Source organism: Chiroxiphia lanceolata, chromosome 5, assembly GCF_009829145.1.
Source record: "Chiroxiphia lanceolata isolate bChiLan1 chromosome 5, bChiLan1.pri, whole genome shotgun sequence".
Taxonomy (NCBI): Eukaryota; Metazoa; Chordata; class Aves; order Passeriformes; family Pipridae; genus Chiroxiphia; species Chiroxiphia lanceolata.
This window is the reverse complement of record NC_045641.1, coordinates 70,417,887-70,445,280: the sequence shown is the minus strand read 5'-3', so window position 1 is coordinate 70,445,280 and position 27,394 is coordinate 70,417,887. Positions and strand designations below refer to the sequence as shown.

At 38.3% G+C, this 27,394-nt stretch overlaps 1 protein-coding gene across 1 annotated transcript in view; it reads right to left on the bottom strand.

The window, feature by feature from the left end:
* LOC116787404 (potassium voltage-gated channel subfamily KQT member 1-like) overlaps positions 1-27,394 on the bottom strand; it is a 468,277-nt gene that overhangs the window by 378,286 nt on the left and 62,597 nt on the right. Inside the window, exons 11-12 of the mRNA XM_032688970.1 lie at positions 5,214-5,279; positions 2,483-2,597 (exon numbers count right to left, since the gene is read on the bottom strand). Of these exons, the coding sequence (XP_032544861.1) occupies positions 2,483-2,597; positions 5,214-5,279 (181 nt within the window). The remainder of the gene's footprint in view (positions 1-2,482; positions 2,598-5,213; positions 5,280-27,394) is intronic.

Sequence of the window (27,394 nt, the reverse complement as noted above, 5' to 3'; positions counted from 1 at the left end):
AAAAAATGACCAGTTACTGGCTTTGAAAGAAAGGTTTACTGCAGGATTGACTTTTTTAGCCCATAAGACTTGTTGAAGGCAAAGAAAACTTTGCCTTTTGGCAGCTTCACAAAGTCAAACTTGAGTCCACAAAGTGCTCCACGTGAAACTGTTGTCGTCATCAAAGGATACTGTCATTAACTGCTACATGAAAGCCACGTTTTCACTTATTTTGCAAACTGAGAAGGCTCACAGTGTGTACATATATATGTATATATACACACCCCTTTGGCTGAATTCTACTCTTGGAAGTATTTTTGTCTAATCATTGACTGCTTTTGTGAGTCTAGATGAAAATTTGTTGCACCAGTTAAGTGGAAAGCAAAGGCCATGCTGTTTTGGAAAGCTCACACACCAAAGGAAGTGTAACACACACAAAGACTTACCTGCTTACACTTCTGCTAAAAGACAAGATAAATAATTATGCTAAGTATATCTAATGTTGATGTGGGTGCATATCAAGCAAATACAGTGTTAATATCTTATTGTTTGCAATAGAATTAGCAGTTTAAAACCAAGATCCATAAATATACCATGCTCTGTGCTCCTCCAATGAAGGTCACATTTTGAATAATTAAATACTACATTTCTGCTCAAGAATCAGGACAACTCTTAAATGAATCCTACTAGGTAGAACTGCACACAGAAAATGAGATGATCAGTGAAAGAGGTGAAAACTGGCAAGTTTGACTTTAGAACTATAAAGCTACACGATATGATGTTTTGATTTCATTTTTACATGGCACCTTTTAACTTTATATTACATCTATAATTTTTGGCCTTATATATTCTGTACATTTGAGGTTTATTACAAATATTCAGAAGTTAAAAATTATGCATACTTTATCTATGGTCAGCCTTAGAACATAAAAATCATTAATTTAGCAATATTCACTTGCAAGATCATTCTGTTGACATCCACATCATTAGAAATTAATGATTCAATAGTATATTACTTTAAATTGTGTAGCATATTACTTTAAATCTCTCCCTACTTTAGGTGGGTTTTTTACATTTGTGCATTTGGTGAGCTTTCTGCTATTCTTTTTCTTACTTTCTCCACAAGAGAGAAATGCATTTAAACTCTAATATGAACTAAAACTGCAGGTATAGTTTGCAAGGTGCACTACACAAAACAACATAAAATACCTCAATTTTGTCATGCACTGAACAGTAGAAATAAGATTAGAACTGTTTTTTTTAAATGTAAAACCCTGTGTTTGTACTACAATGATTAAAAAAAAAAAAAAAACAAAGCCAAACCAAAACCAACCAATTTGAATAGAAAAATTTATAATTTTGATTTCAAAGCAGATCCAAAATATAGCATGTTGGGAAACTAAAAGCACCAGGATATCCAGTAGGAAAGCAGAGTATAGTTACTATAGATGTAGCAGACACATCATCTGTATGAGTTACCTGGACAGAAAGTAACCATATGATGTGAAAGAAAACATCTTGAAAACAATCATTCTGTACAATGGAATCACTGCTTTCAAATTCATCCTGAACACCATTGTTGATATTTTTCCCTATCCGAAGGCAAGCAACAATTTTTGTTGTTTCTTTTCTTTCCTTCAGTCTCAGATATTTACTTGAGCTCTACCCACCATCATTATTTGTACCAGTTTCTGCATGTAAGATAAAGTATTAATATGATACCTGGATGCTCTGGTACATCCAGGCCTTGCTCTATGTTTTAATGCTCTGCTTTACATTTGAAATGTAAAATAGAATCCTCATCCCCAAAACTGGACATGTACATAACAGGGCAAAAGAGTGAAGGTCACTCAAGATCCTGCCAAAACACAATATGGAGGTGTCCTGCATGAAGATACTATCATGTTTATTTCAAGAAATACATATTTGCTAAATTAAGTAAAAGCAACAATTCAGCAACTGCAGAGAACTACCTGATAACAGGCATTTTCTGTCCTGGAAAATTCAGAGACCTTGCAGCATCTCCTCAATAATTTTACTTTCAAATTTGTGACACATTGTTTCCTTACAAGTGCACCTGCTTTATAAAAATATTACACAAAATGCAGCCTTTCTATTTTTAGGTTGTATGACTTAATTTATGTTTCCAATCAATTCATATTAGCAGTGCTTTAGAGCTTAAACTGATGCAGAATTCTACAAAGTATAAAACTACCTGCAAAGCTCAATCTCAGGAACTCTGTCAGCTACCTTAAAATGTAAAACAATAAAGACACAAAGCTGTGTGCACAGTGCTGATTTTTCCAAGTGTCTTGAATACTTCTGTTAACCTTGAGGCTAAACTTGCATTTTGTAGACATGTTCATGTTTAGTTAAATAAGATCAAACTCGTAACCACTTCAAGTGCAGCCAGCTGAAGAATAATACTTTTATTTAGTGACAAGTCTCCCTTTCTATTCCTGAGCATTTATATTATCAATCATAGAGCTGTTGTTCCACTTACTGTGCCACATCGGATACAGCTGGCAGGGGAGACTCTTCCGATACAAGGTCAATGTCATCAGTGAAACTGTTGGCCCGTGACATGTCTTGGGTGTTCCCTTCTAAACGTCCTTTCACTGCACAAAGAATTCAAAGAAATCATAGCACATTAGGGAGACAACATACACAAGCTCTTCCCATGGCTTGAGATACTGTGCAGCACATTAAAGAAATTGTTCTAATATGAGACATATGTTTCTTTTTCATCAGAATCAGTAAAGTCAATGCTTACAGTGTATGCCATACAAAAATACATGTGTACATATATACAGTTCAAACACAGAGGAACCTCTTACAAGAAAGGCTTGTCTTCTTGAGGGCTGTCTCCCTGTGAACACAAATTCACTATATCCACAAATATCAACGTGGGCATAACGATAGAAACAATCAGCCTTTCGTTTCCTCACTACCATTTGATACGTATGCTTTAATTTCCCTAGAACCATTCTTTAAAATGTTATTGCTATGATCATATAAACAGAATACTTGAAACTTAAGTGCTGTTTGGTCACTATATTTGAGAGGGTTCAAAAATTCTCCCAGGAACCAGGGAAGAGCCTCAGGTGTTTGAATGCAGTTGGCTCCGCAGGAGAACCATGATGTAACCATGATGTGCTGCAGCCCAGCTTATGTTCCAAGCATAGCAAGGGTACAAATTTCATTACAGGTTTGGAAAACATATGATGGCCAATTAATGGAGTTCGCTCAGAAACTGCAGAAGTCAGAGAAGTGCAGCCACTGTAACTGATAAAACCTGATGTTTTATAAAGCTCTAGCCTCAAAACTCATTTCCCTCAAGGGCTGACTTCACCATAAATGTTCAGTAAACACATACCCACCTTTCTGAGTTCAGCTGCATCAATATTCAAAAGCCATTTCTGCTTTAAGGTATCTTCAATGTCTTTTCCTGTATTTATGTCATTCAAAGGCTATTACAGATATCTAGCTTAAGTTGGTGTGATCTAAAATAGCAATTTTATTCATGATTACTAGTAATACTAACACTTTCTAAGTGTAGTTAGTATTAGTGTTAACCTATAAATTTTAATCCTTGAAAGCTTGGCAGATACAGTAATGAGCTGGCAGAGTATCTCAGAAAATGTATAGGATAGCACATATAAATTCAAGGGGGGGAAAAAATGTTTGTGTGTTGGGGGAATCACTAAAAGTAAGTGTCAAAACAAGTAAAGCCTAAGTAGTGTCACTTGCATAGGCTGTGATGGGAAAGAAGAAGAAAACAACCCATATGGCAGAAATAAAAAAGTTTGCCTCCTAGAAAACAAAATCGTTTAAGTCTCAAGTTACTTCCAGAACAACACTTTGGCTGGACTGCATTCAAGCTAAATACTAAAAACCATACAACATCAGAGCTTACTATTGGAAGAGACATAATGTAAGGGGCAAGCAGTGAAAATTAAGTCTGTGGAGTAGAATTATCAAATAGCATAACTGAACACTGCTAAATGACAAAGTTACAAGGCTATTTTATTTACATCTGCTGCATTTAATCACAAATAAACTATGTGTTTACCATAACCTCCTGGCACTGGGAACATGAACTTCTGTGCTTTTCCAGCACGACTAAAACACTTTGTCTGTTCTAGAGGAGCTTTATTTTGTGAGACCCGCCAGTTTTGCCCCTGTTCTGATAAGACATTTTTCCTGTAAAAAGTGCAGCCTTATTTCCAGACAAAGTCTTGAAATATACAGATCCAATATCTGATGTATTGCTTTGGGAAGCACCAGTCTCTAAAGAAGTAACATGGCACATGATCACATCTGCAAAATTAAACTGGAGGAGTTTTGGCTTCAACTACAGTAAGGTTTACCCCACAGAAAGCTTGCAGAATTTGAGAGTCAGCTGAGGCAGAGTTAAGTTACTGTGCCTATATAAGGCACATCAAATTAAAAGGAAAACTCTGTGTTGCTATCAATTCCTACTACACAATGAATTGCTGAAAGGGTAAGAGAAGACCTATTAAAGTCATGGCAATTTGCCTTCTTTATAGCACAGGAGAAATATTAAAATTACTGCAATGCATTTGTCATGGTAAGTAGTAGGATTTTATTTTAGTTTTGTCATTTTAAAGGTTTGGTCCATATTGCTTTATCAAGCTTCTCTCTGACTCACCACACTGCTGTTTGCAATCTGCATACATGGGCCCTTAAAAACCAGAAAACCCTGATTGTTTACATTTGGCTTGCTAATTCCTTTTCTGAGAAGTGTTCACAATGGTTCTTGCTCCACACCATGGTAGTTGTGAGAAAGGGGGGACAACAGCAACAAGTTCTGAAACCTTCACTTCCTCATGATTCCTGTGTGCTGTGCTGAACAGCTCTGCTGTTTCCATAGGGTGCACCTGGAACCTGCTTTTCTGACCATGGATCTTCTGAGAGATGTGGAATATCATTAACAACCTCAACCCGTGCTTGGTTACCCACACAAGCAGGGAAAGCTCTGTTCTCTCTTTATATAAGGCAAAAGCATCCAAGTTTTCTCTTTGGTGAAGACCTTGCTGTGATTATCTGTGATGGTCTCATCCCACAAGTAGTACACATACAATTCATTCCTACAAGCATTTGGAGAAAGACAGTGGTGGGGTTATATACTTTATACAAACAGGAGTTCTGTAACACATACTCCATAGTTCATTTTATCAGTTGAATATGTACTTAAGTCCATAAAACAGTACTTGGGTCATGTCTCAAAGATTGCCTCACTGCTTCCTCTCTCCCCTCCCACATTTCCATGGCCAGATCTGTGGACAGAATGATTTTTGCCATTTTGCTTACAGATTAGATTTCTCTCAAAAACCTGTCTCCAGCTTACACAAGTATTAAGAGAAAGAAGAGCTACTCATAGAAGTGCTGCTCTTAAACGGCAAGTTAAAGTAGAAATCACAGCTCATAATATTTGGATGGTGATATTATAAGATTCCCTACTGCACTCAGAGTAACTCAGAGTAAGTTCAGGCTTGTCTTTTGTGAAGTATTAAACCACCACAAGAGAATACCTGTTTTATCCTTGTAACCCTAATAAAAGTTATTTAATGCTGAATCCCTTCATGCTTTTATCACTGGTTAATTCTATGTGTTTCTGTTTTAAGATATTAACTCATTAATAACGTTTTTGGTCCATAAATTAACATTAATGGTAAATGCATGTAATATGTTCCCCTTTCTAAATATCTTCTGTCCTGAAAGTGACTGTTTTAGTTGTAAGCAGTTTTCTTATCTGAAACACTCTTTCTAGAACCAACTTGGTTTTTGAAGTTAACTCACTTTTGCTGAGTGACCTTCCAAAAATCATTTAGACAGCAATGTACAGTCATAAATCAAAATTCCCAAAATCACACTGAAAGGAACATTTTTTTTCCTAATGTCAAGAAGCCATAAGCTCCTGAGCAATAAAGTGATTCATAATAATCATTCATGATAATGCTTTGAGGAAATACGGAGCATTAAAATACATTCAACACATGGCAGCGATGCTTTCCAGAAATAAAATTCAAAGTCGTAAGGTCCAGCTACTACATATGGTAAGTTTGTAACAGCTGCAGCTCAAGCCAGAACAACTATATCTTCCCTCTCTATATTTATTTTAATAACCTTTCTTTTTCCAAACTGACTTAATGGGAATTAATGCCTAATGTTTGTGCTGCAGAACAGTAATCAAGGGAGGCAAGGAAATGTGAAGAGGAAAGAGAAGAGGAGCCACCCTTCTTTCCACGTGTTACTACTCACAATATGAAGAAGCTGTACCTATTTCATTATAAAATATATAATATTTTCTGAGCATGAACAGTTGGAAGCAGCAAGTTGGAAATACAGAATGGTATGTACTACAGTACAAAAACTAGTGAATGCCACGACCCAAGTAATCCCTGAAGCAGCTCAACTAATCAAATGAAACAGTCAAAAAAAGCTAAGTTTCATATACCTCTAATTTCAGTGTCAGTTTCTAAAATGGTAAAATCTTATAATAAACACATCAAAACATAGCCCAGAGATGTTTTAGTAATGATGTTTGGCCTTATCTAACCTTAGATTCCTTATCTATATTACACTAACTCCTGTCTTTGCAGTATGGGGAAAAAGAGTTCCCAGTATACAACTGCAACAGAAAACACGACTGCACATCATTCCCATTGCCATGGTCATTCTCAAACAGGCAGTGCCTACTAAAAGCAGGACAAAATAACGCAGAAGATTTTGCACTAGTCTCTTCTCAGATAAAGAAAGTGAAAACCAGAAAAAGCAGGTCTCTTCTCTTACAAATAATTCCAACCTACATTTTTTATTACAAGTTTTTTTCATCTTCACAACAAAGAACACCCAATTCAGCAAATTGAAAGGTGACTTGTACCATTCTGACACAGTCTACTTTATAAAAGTCTGCAGAGTATTGCAGTGGCTGCTTGCATTATATAGAAGAGTACCTGCAGTTGCTCCTCCCAGGAGTACAAACACCATCAAATTTGAACAAAAGGAGATATCTGCAAATTAAACCCAGAAAACACATGCACACGTATAGAAAAGGACAGTAAATCTGAGACAGTTTTACATAAAACAGTTCCTGCCACAAGAATATCTACTCCTCAAATTGTTAAGTAATAAATCACATGAAAACAACACAAAGTACCTGATGTCAGGGGAGAGCTCACACAGCAGATGGATAAACTAAACCTGTGTCCACAACAGTAGAAAAATTCATGTATAGAGAATGCTGGTGAGGATATAACCCTGCTAGATGAAATGGGGGACAGGGGGAGGCCTTCTCTGTTTATCTTGGGGTTTTTGTTTGTAACCAACCAAGGTAAAACATCCAAGTTTAAGAGACCAAAAGCAAATGCCACTGTTTTCCTTCAGTCTTTTCATCACTTTCAGATCAGAAGCTGTCAAAACAATCTCTTTCACAATGCCAGGTTGCACTACTCAATGTAACAAATATATATGAAGTAAACATGTGATTTGATTTCATATGTAAGGCTGTACCACCACAGAAAATCCTTGGGATGATTATGCTTCCTTTATCCACAAGGAGGAACTACCTGTGAGATCACAGCATTATGTCTTGTTGGCTTTCTTGTGGCAGGAACTCAAATCACCTCACTTAAAAATACAGTATTTTTAAAGCTGTAGAGAGGCAAACTGGTCTCAGTCTAGGCCCCAAACATTTCCAAATCCTTACTTTTCTCAGAAAAAAAATGGAAACTTAACAGCTTAAGAAGCCCAAGGGGCCCGTAAGTGTCTGGCACCTGACCACCAGCCTGATTTTAAAAACCTCTTCACCTCGCTTTTATTATTATACATCTCAGCGGGCAAATGGCCTTCACGCTCACCTGAGGAGTCATGTTGAAGAATATGGCAAAACATATCATTAGCATAGACTGAATCACTTCTTTACAAAGTTATGAAAGCTTTGCTCCATTTCTGTTGTGGAGCTACAGTAGTGATAGGAGTGTACTACTCTAAATAAGGCAAGGATATTTTTATTTTAGGTTTCTGTAGAACTGCTACAAATCTGAGCATCTGAAGTTGGGTTTTAAATCCTTACTATATACTCATTTGTAAATCATCTGCAAATGCCAGATACTCAGGTTATCCCATACACAACTCTTAGAGCTACAAGTGCCCAATATAGTTAAAAAAGCCAAGCCACTTTCTCTACCTAATTTTAGGCAGCTAAATGTATTGTCATTAGAGATGTGGCTGATACTGCAATTCTTGTATATCCTCCCTGAATTTGATTTTGTTCCCAGAAGACCTGCAGAATCAGACCAGAATGAACTAAGCAGTGGTTTGCTAGCAGAACAGAAATAAAAGAACACCTGAAAAAGTGAATTGAGGAATAAGAATAAATTTGTATTTGCTGCAAACATGCTGCTAACTATATGCAAAAAGTGCTGTGCACTATAACTGCTGCACTTAGTTACATGTTCGGCTGCAAGTGTTTTAGATAAACTTCAACATCTGGTTTCCTGTGTATCTGATTTGAAACAATCAGCACTCAAAATGCACTAATGCTGACTTTATTTGTTGTACATTCTTTTGTTTAGATAAGCCTGCAGGCCAAATTACATACTGACTTACACCCCATGGAACTCAATCACTCATTACATGTCTAATGGGACAGCACAAAGATGTACATGAATACCAACACATCATTCAAAATCACAAAGGCATGTAGTACTGGAAAACATGCAGAGAGAAAACAATGAAACATACTTTAGAATGCATATGAGGATGCTGATATCTACCCAATTGCCTAAACATCCTTTTCAGACCTACCAAACAAGAAGGATGTAACACATTGACCAAAACCAAAAGTACCAAAACAAAAAAACAAATCCACAAACCCAACATTTTCTACAGCATCATAAATTATATCTCTACTTTACAATAAGTACATTCAGCACTTCTTTAAATTAAGTGTATTGGCCTAAAGCATATAGCTGAATATTTTGTACATAATTACTTGTAGAGTGAGCAAGTGTCCATACTGCTGAATGTGTGCAGTGTTTAGCATTAACTGACAAGCAGATTTGTTGACAGATTCAGAAAGTGGTCAGGGACCAATTGCACAAAGAGTTGCAAGTATCTCCTCATGCACAGATAGGACCTGTCAGAAGAGAATTGGAGATTAATGGAGCACAGTAGAGAAGCCTGCAGTGCTGGTGCCACTCACTATCTGTTCAGATAGCAAGCTGTGTTCTCCGATGGGCACAGTTCATCCCCTTTCAAAACCAGTAAGCACAGATTTTCCTTGCCAATTTAATCTGAGCAAATTTATTATTTTAGAATGTCTGTTGACTGTGCTGTGATTGACTGTGCTGTGATAAAAGCATTAATAAAAACATGGAACTAAATGACAAAGAAAAGCTACTAATCTAGATATTTTAACTTTTGTATTTCTGGCTGCATTATCCCCAGGATTGTTTTTCAGTTTTCCTCATGGGAATTACTCACAATAAAAAGCCAGAGGAAGCATTTTTAAGTTCCTTGTCAGAGTACCAAGCTAAAATTTGTTCCAAGAAAAAGTCAGATATGATTTATTTTTTTTTTTAAACAGTGCTAAATGCAGCTAGCTTGAGCAAGCTGTAGTCGTGCTATAATCATTTAGTCACAGGGCCATAAAGATGAAGAGAGGGCTGGAGCAAAGGCAGGCTAAAAGAGCTGGGGCTGTTCAGCCTGAAGAAGAGAAGGCTTCAGGGAGACCTCCCTGTGGCCTTCCAGTACCTAAAGGGGCTTATAAAAAGGGAGGAAGAGAGACTTTTTGTACAGGGTCAATGGTTTTAAACTGTAAGAAGGCAGGTTTAGATTAGATATTAGAAAGAAATTGTTTACTGTGAGGGTGGTGAGGCCCTGGCACAGGTTGCCCAGAGAAGCTGTGGCTGCCCCATCCCTGGAAGGGTTCAAGGCCAGGTTGGATGGGGCTCGGAGCAACCTGGGATAGTGGAAGGTGTCCCTGCCCATGGCAGGGGCGTTGGAACTGGATGACGTTTAAGGTCCCTTCCAATCCAAACCATTTTGGATTTTCTACTCTGTTCGGTTGAATAGGATGGAGGGCAAAAGTTCTGTTGTAAGAGGTAGAGGCTTTAAGGGCGTGTTACACATATGCATGGAAAAAGATATGTGGCTGGCAGAGTTCTACTTACTCCTGAAATGCCATATCCTTTCTCCTGTGAAAGGCAGAGGGGGAAGCATCCAGGCAGGTGGACCATACACCTTGTCACATAGTAGATATTCATATTATTGTCCAACATGCACTATAGAATCATGGTTTGGGTTGGAAGGGACCAAAGACCAGGACAACAGAGAAAGAGGTAGTTTATAACTGAATCCTAGAGGCATTTCTAGGATTCCCTAGGATCCCCTCCCTTAAAATGCAGGGACTACACACCTGTATCTCAGGTAACTGAGACTGGTAACCCAGTTTTCTGTGTGGATATAGAAGTGAGCAATTAGCATCTTTGTTTTAACATTTCCTCTCTCTTGGGCCCTGCTCCTGACAAAAGCAATGCCTTTTCTCTCATGAAAGCTGTTTCTTCTTAACATACATGAAAAAGTAAACTTCCAAACTTACTCTAATCTATGTGGTTGATACGGAGGGTATTAAGGGGTAAGGTCTGGCAAAGACTTGTAAAACACATTTTCCTAGTTGTTTGGTGAAGAGAAGAATTCAGAGAAACCCACAGAGTGAATTGCACAGTAGATATAGTTCAGCAATTAAATTTTGCCTCAAGGCAGCAGCAGGAATATTATGACAGCAGGAAAAATACAATAGGCAAAGTACCTACCTACCTATCTTACCTAGACTTTCCATCCCTCAAGTTTATCTTTCAAGTGAGGAGACCAGGTACCTCACCTCTTCAAACATCTCCTAGCAAAAATCTGGTTTGGAACATATTTTAACATGTTTACATTGCCAACAACTTCATGATGAACAAGAAATCCCTGTATATCCTTCCTCTTCCATTTCTCTTTCTTTGCAGGTTTACTACTTTAATACTACATAGTCTTGCATTAAACATTTCAATAACTGGGTAAATGTGCAGGCACAGCTTTCTGCAGAGTAGCTCCAATTCTGCCTCAGCAGCTTTCACTTGCCATTAACACTTGTTGGCTGAAACAGCACAGAATAAGTTGCTGACATCTCTAGTCAGCAGGGAGCTCCTTTTCATGTACACCTTAGGCACCAAATGCTGCCTTAACCGGTCCAGAGGAATGTGAACAGGACACCTTTGGGAAAGCACCTAAGAAGTTGTATTCAAATGATGTCAAGAAAGCAACATTTCTCAAAATTCTACAGCAAACTATTTTGACTCATTTCAACCTCGATAGGTATTTTTTTCCCCCTTAACTAAAAACTTGCTCTGTTTTTTTTTTTTGCTTATCTGACACAATCCTTGCACCCACAGCTATTTTTAACATGTTTTCAAGTTGGAGATACCATCTACACCTTGTGAATATGTTCAGAGATCAGCTCTCCAAGACTAAAGTCAAGCCACCAATACTAATGTATTTAACTTGTTAAGGCCAGCCATACTTGACTGTTCATTCAGTTATTCTGAAGAACAAAACAACAGTAAGAACAGACAAGAAAAATAAGACAAAAATAGCTTTGAAATTGATCCCTCTCTACTGCTTTTTTTTTTTTTTAAAGGACAAGAAGAACTTGACCTTAAACTGAAACAATTAATAGTCAGTGAAATGTAATTTGGCAGCTTGTTAGCTCCACAGGGAGAGCTCTTAACACATACACACTCTTAGAATTACACATAGGGAATGTATCATGTAATATAAATATATAGAGTTACGTTCCATTATGGGATTCAGAACTGCCATTATAGTAAAAGTGTTTATTTTAACAAGGAAGTACAGTTTTAGTGTGGCTATTATAGAAAATAAACCAGTCTGAAAACATTTTTATTTTTCGTGACTGTTAATGGTCAAAGCATACAAATTGCAGTGACAGTAAAAATAGAAACATCTTCTGAATTGTTGTCAATGTTTTGACTCACAAGAACACAAAACTCAATTACTGTAATTACAGTGAAATATGCCACAATTATTTGCTGGTCTAATGCAGTTCTTTGTATCACACAATTGAATCCTTGTAGAAAAATTTCCCATTGACAAGCAGTTAATCATGAATTCAATACATACAACCTGCCTGTTCCATACTAACTAGAAAAAAACCCCTGTAAATTAAAGTAAATCCTAATACTAGAGGAAATAATTGCCCTGTTTGTCCCAAAACTCAAAACAAATTCAGCAAAAAAATTTCTAGCTTTTGACAGCACTAAATCAGAACTACTCCTAATGAAAACTCCAGCTGTTATTTCATACACTCCAGGTGAAAAGATAACATTTTATGTGATTGTTCCCTAATTCAAATACATTTGCTCTGAATACTTATTTCTTAAATGTTGAATGTGAAGATATTTTAGGTAGGGCATTAATTTCAGTAAGAGTAAGTTACAACTGTTAAAAATACACTGTTATGTATACCCAATACTATAAAAATTTTGACTGACAGATCTTCAGATCATAAAATTCAAACTAAAACATCTTATAAGTACAAAATCCCTTCATAATAAGTTATCTTCCCAGAAATGCTTCAAACCAACTGATCAAATCTTATTTAAAATTAAATACATGGGGTCTTCGAGCATGTACTTCTGGGCTCAATCAATCATTATTAATCCTTTCTCATACTGCTTATTCAAAACTTCCATTAGAAAATATTTATAATTAAGAAAACAAAATATTCTAAAGAAGTTAAGCTTTTGCTGCTACAATTAAAACAAGGCTTGAATCCAATTTTTTGAAACTCAAATTATGAGAAGGCCCAGAATACTTAGAGCTTCTACACTCCCAACAGTAACCAAAAAATTCACATGACAAGGGAACAGTGATATTTATAACCGAGATACAACCCTAAGCTGACAGACACCCTCAGTCAGAGGCATAAAGTCTTTCTTTTCTGATGACATTAGGGAAACACATTTGAATGTGTCTTGTAGCTCTTAAAGCTTAAGGTGACCTTGATTCTCCTCTGGCAACAGGCCATGATTGTGCTTTGACAGTGAGAACCACAGAGATGTCCCAAGACAAACAGCTCCACCACACGTCTCATCTTTCCCTCCACCAAAGGACCTGCATGCAAGAGGGTGGAAAAAGTTCACTCTTAAGCAGACCCTGCAATTCTCAGTTTGACTGACCCACTGTCCCCATAAAATGCATCTCTACGGAACAAAGTTTCTGTGGAATAACTTGATTAGAGCACTTGAATTTTTTTTTCTTTGTAAAAAATCATTGAAAATTGTTAACTTGCTTTTTTAGAGTAAACTAACAACTAGTAAACTAACTCAGCTGAAATAAGAGATCCCTCAAGACTGAACTTCTCCTGTGGGGAAAAGGCATTTCTGCCCTGGCAGACATTTTCAATCTGCCCTGGCAGACATTTCTTACTGATTTGTAAGACTGTCTTCGACAGCCACAGAATACCATTTCCTTTTGAAAGCGTGTCAAATACTTGACAACTTCATCCCTGCCTCGAAGGGTTCTCCCTGATCACTTCAGCTTGATTTTCCTCACGGTAGATTTCACAACTCTTTGCTGTTGCCAAAGGGCCAAGAAGGACCTGTGGGGAATCTGTTGTATTGCTACACCTGTATCCAGTACAGAGAGTCAAGAGCACATCCCAGTCTGTATTCTGAGCATGGCCACAGGTCCTTGCCACAGGGAGGCTGGGCTTTGAAGGTAAGTAAAGGTACTTTGTCCCCAAACAATTTCTATTTTATTCACAGGCTAGGTTAAAATAGAACAGATAATCCTCCCTCTACCTTTGCCTTTGGCAAATACAGCCTACATGAAGAATATTTAAGACTTCAAGTGTTCATTCAGCAATGGTTTGAAATAACCATTTTGCTTCATCTGTTAAGTCTGGACAAAATGGATGATTCACTATATATATATATATCTGTAAGTGTATATAGGAGGTAGCAGGATTCCATGGTTGTTCAAATGCAGAACATATGCAAGCACAAACCATCCCAGGATGGTATGTACAACTACTGGAAGAGAAAAAAAATAACATCTGGATTGGCCTAATATCAGATAACAACAGATCAGGACAAAGAACTGTATTATGCACTGCCTTGCCTCCAGCTGAGGTGAAGAGCAGATGCACAAGGACAGAACAAATATACAGTGCTAGCTTCACAGAGAACTTCCTATGGTCTGCAGCTGTGGGACTTTCCAAGACTGAGGTGGTATCCAAGAATCCTTGATGGGTTTTCTGATACAGTAAATTTGTTCACATGGTGCTGAGAAAACACCAAAATTTGTTTACACTGATTTTAGTACAGATCTGAATGTGCATTTGTTCAGTGAATGGAAAATTCATGCAGTGGCCTCAAACACTGTTAATATTGCTACAGGGGGAAAAAAATGCAACACTAATGAAGCAGCATGTCACAACCCTGAAAGGTAAGGTATAAGTAAAATTAATTTTATTCCAATAAACTTTTAGAGGAAGGTATTAAGACTCTGGGAATAGCGAAGGCATAGCCCAAGAGGTAAATTACTATTTTGGGGAGGATAATGTAAAGACTCCTATTACAATCCTAAGGCATTAAGACCCAAGATTTTCACTGCCATTTGGACTCTTGGTAGCATAAAGAATATCGAGTGTTCTACACAAAGGGTTTGGAAATTTGGTTTCAGATCAGTAGGGAGAAATTAACACCTTTTTTCCCACCTCCCTTCCCCCAATGACGGTGGTGTTGTTGCAGTTGCTTGTTCTGAGCACTGACTGTTTTTCCTATTTGAGTTCCCCCCAAATCTCCCCCAAACTCATACCTTATGAGCTGACTTTCAAGTTACAAATTCTTTTAGTGTTCTCTTATCCAGATTTGGATATGGCCCTTTTCCCATCTGAGATACAGGTTTAAATTAGGTTGAAGTTACAAGTGAATAGAACACTTGGTTCAAAATAGTGATCGTTTCTGACTTTGCAAAGCTTATTATAATGATAATGTCTGCTAATGTGGAACAGAAACACCTCTTTGACAAGGATCTGCTCCTCTTATGCTCAGATTTAATCATCACTCATCTAACATGACAAAGATCCACAGCTGAAACTTTGGCAGTCTTGTGTTCTGCTCAGATCCCTACAGATGGGCAGTCAGCACCACACAATCACTTGCAGTTCAACCGGTTAAATGAAGGCTGGCACCACAGAGACAAAATCCAGCAGTATTATTTACCCTGGAGTAGTAGTTCAGTTGTAAAAGCAGCTTCTTAGACGAGACTACTGAAGAGAGCCATTCTAAAACAATCCCTTCCTTTTTTGTGGCTAAGACATTGATTACTTTGGAGAAAGTCTCGTGGAAAAAAAGCCACATTTCACCATTTGAGATAGGACACACATGCACTACACAAGGGAGGATGTGCAAAGCTAAGACATCCTATCTCCCTGCAGCATAGTTTCTTCAGATGGTTGGCAGAAAAGCCAACAAGATAAACATTGGAAAAGTCTCTGACAGTTCTGTCTCATGTAGAGAAGAACTGCCTGGCCCAGTCACAGCAGCACCTAAACGAAGGGAGGGAGAGAAGATTGTAGATGTGTGACTGCACTCTATGAAATGGGAACACAGTAAAGACCTTTCAATGCTGGAGGGAGGAGATATGAAGATGAAAGGGATAGAAGAAGAAAGCATCAAAAATCTCCTTAATAAGCCTTATATTAAATTAAAGGCTTGAAAATAGTAAGCAAATTCATTCAATTTTATTTTTTTTAAGAAATTACTACCAACAGACTTTACAAACTCCAACTTAAATTGCAGTGCTCTCCAATTGTAAGAGGGGTCCAAGAAGTATTTCCCTCCAGACTCCTTCCACTCCAGCCAGTCCACATCCAAGTTTGGCATATACTAATGCATTTGTTTATCTAGCAAAGAACATCCTTACCCCTTTAAGGAGGCTTAAGCAGAAGATAGCAAATAATTTAGATTGAGGGTCTTTACCAGACAAAGTAACTCCCCATAAAAGCTATCACTATCTTATCCAACTAGATCTGTAGCAGCTAAAACTGACATTGCTCATATGATATATTAATAGACCTACTGTATTAAGAATGTGGTTTTACCTTACTAGACACAGTGCAACCACAGAACTTCCAGAGATACCATTTCTTCAGGGGAAAAGAAAAAAAAAATCCTATTTAACTCCTATATTTTATCATGGTCAGGCAAGCTTATGTGTATTTTTGCATACACTTTCTGCTCATCAGGCTTTTTAAATTAATCCCCCTAAATGGGGGGATTTTGGTACACCAAAATCTAGTGCATGAAAATCTGCTCTTTCACAAGATTATAGAAACAGCAGCCAATCTGAGCCCTTCAAATAAACAGCAAGAGAAACTTGTAGGTTGGTTTCTGGGGCTGCTGGCACAAACCTGCTCCGTGACAGCTCACTCAGCACAAACCAATCTAGGAAAGATTCAGGTCAACCTGACCTGAAATGGATCTTAATTGGGTTAGTACAACCAGGTCTAGAGTATCCCATTGCCATGGTCTGATTCACCCCATTAAAAACAGAATGAAAAAGCCACTAGCCACAAATACTGGCATTATGCTGCTTATGATTTTTTTTTTACAACTGGAATCAAGTTCTGACAATTCAGCATAATATAAGAGTTAAAGGAACACAGATAGATCCAGAGGGTCAGAACACGGTCACAGTTCACACACTCATGAGGCAGCTTCAGGACCAAGTTGTGTGCAAGCCAGAATTCCAGGAATTAGTTATCTGAATTGTATTACAGATGCTCTTTCCATAATTCACCTTATTCAAAGGTGAAAAAATCTTCTCCTTTTACAGAGGACATTAAGTCCATGCCAGACCACAGCAAGAATGAAAGAGAGGAAGCCCAGGAGGTTTTATTTCCTTGATGGTGGATTACCCCTACTACAGATGCTTAAGACAAAAATAATACATTATTAAAATCATACATTACTTTAAAAGCCATCAGAATTGCTTTATATTTCCAAGCTGGATACTTTTCTGCTGCACTGGGTAGAACTAATTACATCTGTATTTTTTCATAACACAAGACAGGAGGGTGCCATAGAGGAGTCTCATCCACATTAGCATGGAAGAGAAAGCAAGAGAACTCCCTAATAAAGGGGGCAAAGCAGAGAGGAAGGGATGTTCACAGTAATTCATCAACTTCCCCCAACTCTCTATGGGCCTTACCCCAGAGGGATTCCCATAGAAATTATTGCCAATTCACCTGGGACATTCATTGCAAATTTCCCTTGAGGAGAACATTAAGAAGAAAAAGCTTTTCCCAGAGATACAATTACTCACTCGTGGTTTCCAGAGAGGTTCTATTAAAAATATAAATGCTCTCCTGCAAGTGAGCAGGATTTATATTGAAAAAAATAGTATGTATTCCAGTTTTGCCAACTTCCCCTGTAAAGAAGGAATGCATTGTCTACACAAAACATTGCTTAAACCCATGTTATTTTTCCATATATCTCCCATTGAGTGGCTTTTTAAGTGGTTTCCATTTTATCTAGTATTACTATCCAAGTCAGCAATCCCTTTATTATCTACCAGTAAAGTCAGATGAAAAGCAGATATCAATAGCTAACTACAGAAGTCCAACAACACCCTAATTCTGCAGGAAAACCCAAGACATTTAAGAACCACTCAGATAATAGGCAGAAGCTTTTAACATCCTCAATAATTCAACATATTCATAATTCAACATTGCTTCCTATCAAAAAGTAACAAGGTCAAATGGCTCCCTCAGTTGTAGTCAAGCAATGCTGAACAGTTAACAATTTGGCCCAATTTTAATTAATACAAATAAACAGTCCCACTCACTTAGAAATTTATTAACCCTGATCAATATATTTCATACAACAGCTGCACAAAATCAATGAACGACGCAACCTATACAGAACATTGCAAATATTTGCTCATTAGGAAATTACTGTTGCTTCCTCTTTTCTTTCCAAAAGATAACAATATTGCATAACATAACTTAGCCAAGTATTCTGATGCTAAAGGTGCACCAGTTGTACGTACACAGCAGATTACTGGACGCTCCAAAATTGAAAGGGAATCAGTTCCAGATGTTTTCTACTGATTAAATTCAGCCCAAGCAAGGTTAAGTAAATGACAAGCAGCTGCTTTTCTTTTTTGCCATAGTCATGAAAAACACTCTCAAGAGTTCTGACTAACTCTAACTGGCAGACTCTTGGTGCAGCATCCATTTTCCTAGGTTTTCATGACTAACAGAGACTGTGGACAGTCTTCAGAGCAACTAATTCTTTTCACCTCCAGTCTGTCAGATCTTAATGCAGATAACAATTAAAAGGAAGCAGCTCAATAATAATAATAATAATAAAAATATTCTTTACCCCAGTGGTGTAAATCCTAAACCACAGCCATTCTCGCTGTATATACTGCTTTCTATTGAAGTAAGTAGAAATAAAACAAGAAAATGTTAAAGTGTCACTAAACCAGATCATGGCTCAGTGTAACACTGGCATCACCTTTATGCCCCATCACTCCATTTCACAAAGGGTAGAAAAGTTTTTACCATGTATAGAGGTTGAAACATGATTTTGTTAGACTTCTCTCCTTCTAATTATACTCAGACATACAGAGTTTTTTCACACCTGACAGGATTAAACTGCAATAAAGATGTTAAAGTCCCTTGTGCATTTATCCTTAGGCAAACTGACAGGTCAGATTTTCCATCACAGCATTTACTTTGAGTGGTGCAAGGAAGAATTTCCAAAGCGTAGAATTTCCAAATGCTTTCCAAGGCAAATATTCCCATAGATTTGTGGTCAGGGAAATCTGGGAAGAACAGCATACATACCTGTATATCAAAATTATTTTCCAAGCATTTTCTATAAGACTGCAAACAGCATGCTACATAAAGAGATATATCAAGCAAAGTAAAATTGTTTACAGAGAGGCTAACACCTGGCTATTTAAAAAGGGAGCAAAACAAACAAACAAAACCAGGTATACCTAGTCTTCCCCATTTTTTAACTAATTGACAGTGATGCATATATATAGACATCAACCATCCCCCCAAAGGGCCAGTGTTTATTTTACTTCTAATTATGGAATCTTTTCAGCTTTCCCAGCTGGCATACAAATTAAGTAAGTAAAATACATACTTTTCAAGACATTAATTCACTTATTCAAAATGAAGTGTATTTTAAGGAGTAGTAAAAGTATATTTACTACTCCAGCATTGAAGTGAAACCAGTTAAAAGGTCATAATTTTTTTAACATGATGCCCTGATCTCCAAGAATAATGTTTTGTCATTTCCATCAGAAAGAACAAATTTTTGTGGCTAAAAAGTAGTTTTACATTCTAGATTAGATCACATCATCTTTTCCCCATGGAGCATTCATACATTTTCTACAAAAATCAGCTTCTCCTCTTGCAAAAGCTGACATTCCTGATTACCACTCCTCCTTGTTTATGCTAACGATAAACAAATGTGCAGGCCTAGGTTTAATACTGCATTGACTAACAGCATTCTTCACTTCTGTAATGCTGTGTCAGCCTAAAAACACTTCATAAACAATTAAGACTCACAATATCTCTGTGACAGAGACAAGACTTTTATTCATTTAACAGATGATGCAACCGAAGCACAGTGAGTTAATTGTCTGCCCAAGGTCACACGGGGAATCAGTAACAGAGCTCAGCATGGAATCCAGGAACACTGACTCATGCAGCCCTCCCTCCTCAGCAGGGGATGAGCCTTTGACACACAGCCTCAACACCAAAACAGGGTTTCCATCACAGTCTAACAGCCCACTACGACACGCTGGAGCTTTGTCATTGTCTTACGTTCTCACTTTAACAGTTTCTTTAGCTGCCCCTGCTTCTCTTGTGGAAAAGGCAAAAGCTGACAGTTTTTGGCTTTGAGAAACCAGTGTACATGCAAAAAGGGAGGGAATACAAAAAGTTGGCCTTATTCCCATCTATGAGATAAAGTACCTGCTTCTCACCTTCAGTGAGAAGACACCATGTTGGCTCAAAATGCCTTCACTTCCATACAGTCACCAGGGAGCTGCAATGGAAAACCTCTCAGTACTGCAATATGCACATCACCCTGTCCTAAATGCTGGTTGGGGGTCCCCCTGCCTCCCATTTCCCTTTTCTCATGCACTGGTGCCGCGGTCCGAAAAGGGGGGGAGGGACCATGGCATTGCACGACACCGGGACACAAAGGTGGGATGCTTTATTCACGCGTGCACCCGGTCTTTTTATCAGCTCGGGAGGGGAAAGGGCCAGAACATAGGGCGGAGCATGAGACAGACAAGCGGGGGGACAAACCAGGATAGGAACACGGGCAAAAGAGGGAGGAACCGGGGAGAGAAGGGGTGAATGGAGGCTGTCCCCTCTCTGCAGCTTCTCCAGCCAATCGGCAGAGAAACAGAGGAGCAGGGAGGTGAACAGGCCGGGACATGCCCGGGAAATATAAATTCTGGGGAAGCATACAATGTGTATATACATAATAACTGTAAAGTCTGTATCATAAAGTCCTTTCAATCACTGTACATCTTTTTCCGCTTCTGAGATTTTCCTCTGATTCCTGGTCCTTCACACACTGGATCGCATGGAGACGTACCTTGCATTTTGAAATTAAATTACTGGTGTTTGAAATTTGGTCTTTGGCACATTAGACCACATATTCCATATCCTAGGCCACACTGGAGTGAGACTGTGTGAGGCTCTGAAACCTTTAACAAGAGATGAAATTCTGCAGTACTAAGAAAAATCCAAATTGTGTAGTACATTCTTATCTCTGGTTTTAAAAGTTTCATAGACTGTTTCCCCAGACAACCTTCATTTATGTATTAGTTCCCCATTCCCTACTGCACAATTTGCATGACAATTTTTAATATCAAAGATACTTGACTAATTAGAAAATCATGGTCTTAACCAGGGTTCAAGCTCTCCATAAAAAGGGAAACTTTAAATCTAAATTTATTTTTTTTCCCCTACTCTCCTACTTTTTCTTTCCTAGTCCTCTGCTTCTCCAAAATGATTTGGATCACGGAACCTCAAGCAGGGCAGGTGCTGCAGTGCAATGCTGTGCTGGCTCTGCCTACAAGGGCTGATTTGAGCCCAATACATCCCTCAGGGCTAAGTGGTGAGTTATGTCTTCCACACTGCGGCATCATGTACCATGAACAGCTGGTTAATAGAACAGAGATCAAGTCAAGCAGCTGCCTGATATCAAAAGTGTGGAGACAGATCACTGCAGGGAAATAGTGACACAGGATTAGCAGGGAACGCAAGGCAGGAGCCAATTGCACAAGCATCCACAGGCTGTCTTCCAAAGTGCTCTCAGCCACTTCTAGGTCAATACCAACTGCATATTGAATAAAAATTCCACTCTAATCCATGATCTGGCCCACTGATAGGCTTATTTGATAGCACCAAGCACCAAAAACCTCTTGAAATAAATGTATTTGTCATTTCAACAGTGAACCGCTGGTAAATATTTTGTTAAGTATCACATTCCAACAAGTTTCATCTGTTTTACAGTAGCCTAAACCAGCTTTCTAGGCTGTAATCCAGATACTGTTGTTAATGCACATACAAAGATGATACAGGAAAGGGTGACTCAAATCAGTATGGAAATTGTCTTCTGCTTCTCTCCTATTTGAAATGCACATTGTCACATAAAAAAAAAAAGCCCAATCTGGCACAATTACTCTTGACTAATTCATGCTCCCTGTTACTTATTTCCTTCTTACTGACTGGTTTGTTTGTGGAGTTTTTTTTTAATTTATTTTTGGGTTTGGTGGGGTTTTTGGTTGTTTTTTGGTTGTTTTTCTTTTCTCTCTCTCTTTTTTTTTTGTGGATTTGTTTTTTTCTTTTTAAATTCCTCTTTCTCTTAGAGCCACGTTCCCGAACTGAATACCTCCAGGGATTGCTCCCACATAAAAGGTGACAGAACAGAAAGCTGTTGATGGACTTTACTTCTCCCGGACAGCTTATCACTTGTACATCCAACACGGGGGTTAAGTGCTTTCCTTCACAAGGAAAGGTACTGTCATCCTCTCTCAGGAGCCACTCTTGAAATTCAGAGCCCAGATCCAAAACTGAAAACACCTCACAGCTGCTCCTGACAGAGGGTGATTGTACCTTTAGTTGTCAAGGAAAGCAACTTCATCCCATGGCTCACCATGCCAGAATACCTCCAGTGCTTATATCCTACTTCACTTACTGTGCTGCATGCTCATATTAATTAAAGAAATACTCTATAAGCTCCTCATACAACCACCAGTTGCATCTTCCCTCTGACATTCCACACTGACTCACCTCCTCCAGCGTGCGCTCGCTCTGCTCCCCTCTCCTGTGTTGCCCTTTGGCACATGGCTCATCCCTTGGCGTCCTTCTTGGGCTGTGCTAAGCTCCATATTCAAGCACGCACAAGATGCTCCCCCAAACTCTTATCAGATAATCTCAGCACTGGTCCTTGATAGACCAACTCAGCCAGTTCCCCTTCACCAGCTCCCTCCAGCAGGAAGACCAGGCAGCCCCTGAAAGCTAAAGCCTCTGCCCACAGCAAGACCTGCCCCATCATCATCCTCACTGGCCACACCTGAGGCTGCCCCAGGCCAGAGCAGCACAGCACATCCCACAGCCCCCACCTCTGCACGTGGAGTAAAGGGAAGGGGAAACATTGCAGGAGAGATGAGGGAGGGACACAAAAAAGATATAAGAGGGTAGACCTTTCTACAAAACAGGGTTTTAACACCCTTCTCTAGCAGAGACATTTACACTTACACAGCTACTTAACTGCATAGGGAATAGATACATTTCACATGCCTTACCTATTTTCACTTAGATCTATTTAGACACACATATTTACATATATTTGATTTTATAATTGTATAGCTTATCTATTCAGCCTTATCTCGTATCACACTTTTATGTTTACACTTCTGTATCTATTTAGTCTGTGACTGCTTACACTTGTATTTAGATTATGTATTAACACTTATTGTATAGAAAATCTATTTAGACTAGATATCTATTTAGACTTAAATGTTAAAACATCTAATTACACATCAATCTGCTTAGATTTAGGTATCTATATACACTTATATATAACCCTTATTGAGATCACATGTATCATCTACTTTGACTTACTATGCAATGCAAAGCAACTGTAAATGGTTCTAGTTGGACAGACATTTTGTATTTTAAATTTCTTCAGATGTAAATGTAAAATGCCTTATATAACATACTAACTATAGGTTTTTATTTGAATATCATTGTATATGTAAACCAATATTATTTTTCAAAGATTTCAACAATTTTTTAGCAATTATTTTTCAAAAATTGAATACATCCAGGAATTGCTCCTGCACGACAGTGCTAGGACAGAAAACTGCTGCTGGCCTTTCCCTTCCATGGGCAGCCTGTCATCTGCACCACTAGCACTGGGCTAGGTGCTTGCCATCTTATTTCAGGACCCACCCTTCAGATTCAGAGCCCAGCTCCAAAACTGAAAACATCTCACAACTGCTCCTGGGAGATGGCGATTGTACCCTTAGTTGTCAAGGAAATTCCTGCTTCCTTTCATTTCAAAGCACATGTTGTGTGCCCTTTCACAGACCCCTGCATCTCCCCAGCCTCCTATCACTGCTGTTAGTGGCTCTCAGGTTCTTGCTGATCTCTCTCACTCCTCAGCTACTTACTTCCCAAGCCCAGATAACTAAAACCAACTTGACTTCAGTGTATCTTGTCCAGTCCTTTCTCTTCTCTTCTAACTTGATTTGCTCCTCACCAAATCACTAACCAAATAATAGCAAGTGACAACTTGTAGTGCCAGTTTTAGCAAATTCAGTGTTATTTTTCAGTGAAAACAAAAAAAAGTATTAACTGTGTCCCTGTCATTGCTGTCTTCACACTTTATGGTTAGTAATTGGGTCAAACTTCTACTCTGCACAGATTCTCATCTCAAGTTTAGGCCATTAAGAAACAGCTCACAATTTATCCAGATTGTTCTCATCTTTCCTATGTTTTGCAAAAGTTGTAGCTTGGGATATTTATGTGAATTCACTATGGAGCTCTTACATCTCCTGCATTATTCTGTATTGTCTTAGCACTGCTAGTAACAGAGCCTAAGGTTTGTACTCAGTTTGCAAGACCTCAGGAATAAAGCTTCTCCAGTCTGCTCTGTCCAGACCTTCCCTGGACTGACAGTAAGTGATTTAACTGTGACAGCAATTTTCTAATTGAGCAGGTGTCTGTATCTAGCTTGTTTTACTTTTGTTTATCTTTGTGTTGCACAACCATACTTCCCTATCTCCAGCAGTTATTTTAGTAGGATGAGATATTTACAACTTAATAATGACAGAGTTTACAGAAATACATGCTGGGTAGAATATCAGAGGCCTTGAGAAGTGGAAACACAGGATGCAGTGTACGAGTACAGGCATGAGATAAGAGATGGGGCACAGGCTTGGCACTGGAGACCCCACAGCTCTAAACAATTCACTAATGGTCAGTTAAAACAAAAATGCAGTCCTGGAGCAGGACAAAACCGGTTTTAAGGGTAACAGAGAACAAAGAAATACTATTTCACACACATAAAAGAGAACATATATAGTAAATTCAGCTAAAACCTGGAGCTGCACAGCAATGAAAAAATATGTAAAACGTGTTAGGAAACATTTTTAAGTGACCCCAAGTGGATCCCAGGAGAGAAAGGAGAAACTGTCACCACAAACTTCATATTCCTCCCTGTTAAGGACACAAGATTTCAACAACTCATTGTACCACTTCCCCTGCTCTGCCTGCAGCGATACTTTAGGAACTGGAGGAGCAGGAAAATGGACAGAAATTAAAAAGTAGATTTTACAGGTTTAATTGTATTTCTACTATTATTGCAACTTTTTAATTATGGAAAAAAACATATTGCATTTGATTCTTTTTTGTAACAATTAGATCTGGACTAATAGTGATTAGACCAAGATTTCAGTTATTCCAGCACTACATTCCAATTCTATTTTTATACCATGTGCATACTCATATATGTATAGACAACTTTGAGTATAACACTTCTTAATCTTGCTTTCTACCATTCCTTATCTATTAACTTTGACTTTTTCTTGAAGTCAAATAACTATGTTTCATTTCTCTGCTTTTCCCAAGGCTGGCTAAGTCAATTGTTTCATGGTACTGTCCAACCTTCTGGACCAAGGCTACAGAGGACCTAGCTCAGTAATAGGTTCTTCCACTACAGATGTCAGGAAAAGCACACAGGGTCCTGTATTGTGAGAAGAACCTGCTGGTTGCTCAAACATAACAAAAGAGAAACTTATTTCTTGACTTGATCACCAAGAGTAGAACTCTCCCTTGACACCCCAATGACAGGGTCTTGGATTTTCTTCCTTCCTTCTCTTGCCCAGAGCCTTACACAGCAAGATTGTATATTCTGGATCCAAGAGCAAGAACTACCAGGGCCACATCAGTTCCATGAAACAGCTGACCAAAAACTTTACAATTTATGAGGACAATTTAATCTCATTTTAAAAAGCTGCCTCTTTTATTATTATTACTCAACACGTTGACTCCTATATAATTTATTTGCTTCTGTAATTTTCTACATTTTTAATGTTTTAACAGTTATCTGAAATATTCATTTTGGCAGCAAAACATCTGTTCTGGGGTATGCCCTCTTTTGCAACTCATATTTTTTTCTCACTGCTGTGCTGATATAGTGTCTAGAAAAAGTTTGAGGGAGCTGCAAATACCTTCTCTCACTATGCACTCTCAGGGTCTTTGGGAACATCTGGTACAAAGTCCCTGCTCGAGTCTGGTGTGACCAGTGATCCAAACTCTGGTCTTAAATCAAGCACAACGGGGAGCTGAATAACTGCAGAACAAAAATAAATTTTTAAACCTCAAAAGCTGCCAGATTTAATCAGAAGCAAGAGTGATTTTGGCAGAGGCAGTTGTTCTCTTCCTCCATCTCCCCTCCCACCATCCCCCACACCCGGTCCTACCATCCACTTTGGCCATGCAAGATAAACCACAGAATTCACTGAATGTTCTCACTCAGAACAGCCAGGGCTGAAACAATAAAGACTGAAAACTTTCTGGTAAAGGCAAAGAGGTGTTTCCACAACTCTTACAGGAAAGTACCATTAGTACAAGTACTGAGCTGACTGACAAATGCAGAAGCTGAACAGCTGTATGCTGAACACAAATTCTCACTGCAAAGCCACTAGCATCTGCACCTTCCTAAGAGCATGATGTTTTCAGAAGCATGGTATCTGGATACCTTCTACTGCTGATTTGGAGCATATCTCTATATTTATGCTTTTCTGACTTACTGACAGTCATGCAGACCCTCAAAAACTTTGGTGTTTGCTTTATTCTGTTAATTTTAGCCATATGTTTTTCCTCACCTTTCCCTCAGCTTGTCAGCACTGGAATCTATGAATTCACTTCATTTAAAATGTTTGCTTCTTTGTATGTACTGCAGATTGTAATCCATCTACACCATTAAGGGAAAGCAGCCCTTTTTCCTAAAGGGAAATGCAACCAGTTTCTAGGAACAACCAGTGTATTACTAGATGGGTGAATGCTGGAATGTCAGCATCTAAACTAGCATTACAGACAGAATAAATCAACATTAACAGTATTACACACTTTATATGAGAGGGCTTACAAAGTTAAGGGGGTCATAGAAAATCACAGTTCTCTCCCCCTTCCTGGTAAAAAGTTACTCCTGTGAAGTTTTGCTTTAAACTGCACATACACCAGCATACAAGAAACTCCAAAATGCAAACAGAAAAGCACAGTGATAAACAGGGAAATTTATTTTTAGCCCAGCAGAGATTTATCACTGTGAGAGTCTTGTGACTTTGACAAATTTAACAATAATGAGTTGTGTATACAACCTACGAGAGCTGACAGCAAATAATATATTCCATCTGCTGGAGTTGTCCCAGGAGGTTGATGTTCAAGGTCTAAAAACTTTCAAATTTCTATAATTTTTTTCCTCCCTAATAAAAAGCATTATGAAACAGCTATTTGGTTCATTTTGTGAAGCATACATTGCAGTGAATAGCTGTTATTTGAAGAGGAAGCTCAAAATGCATATAGAAAAAATTCAGTTACACCAAAATTTTATTTTCCTTCTATATGGATCGGTCTCTATGACCTGCCACTCACTTAAGTGCCTTCTTTAAAGCTTACAGGAACATTAAAGATGCCAGAGTGCTCATACATGTCTTGTCATCCTAATAAATGACCCTGCTGCAGGGGAGTACAGACACAACGGTTGAC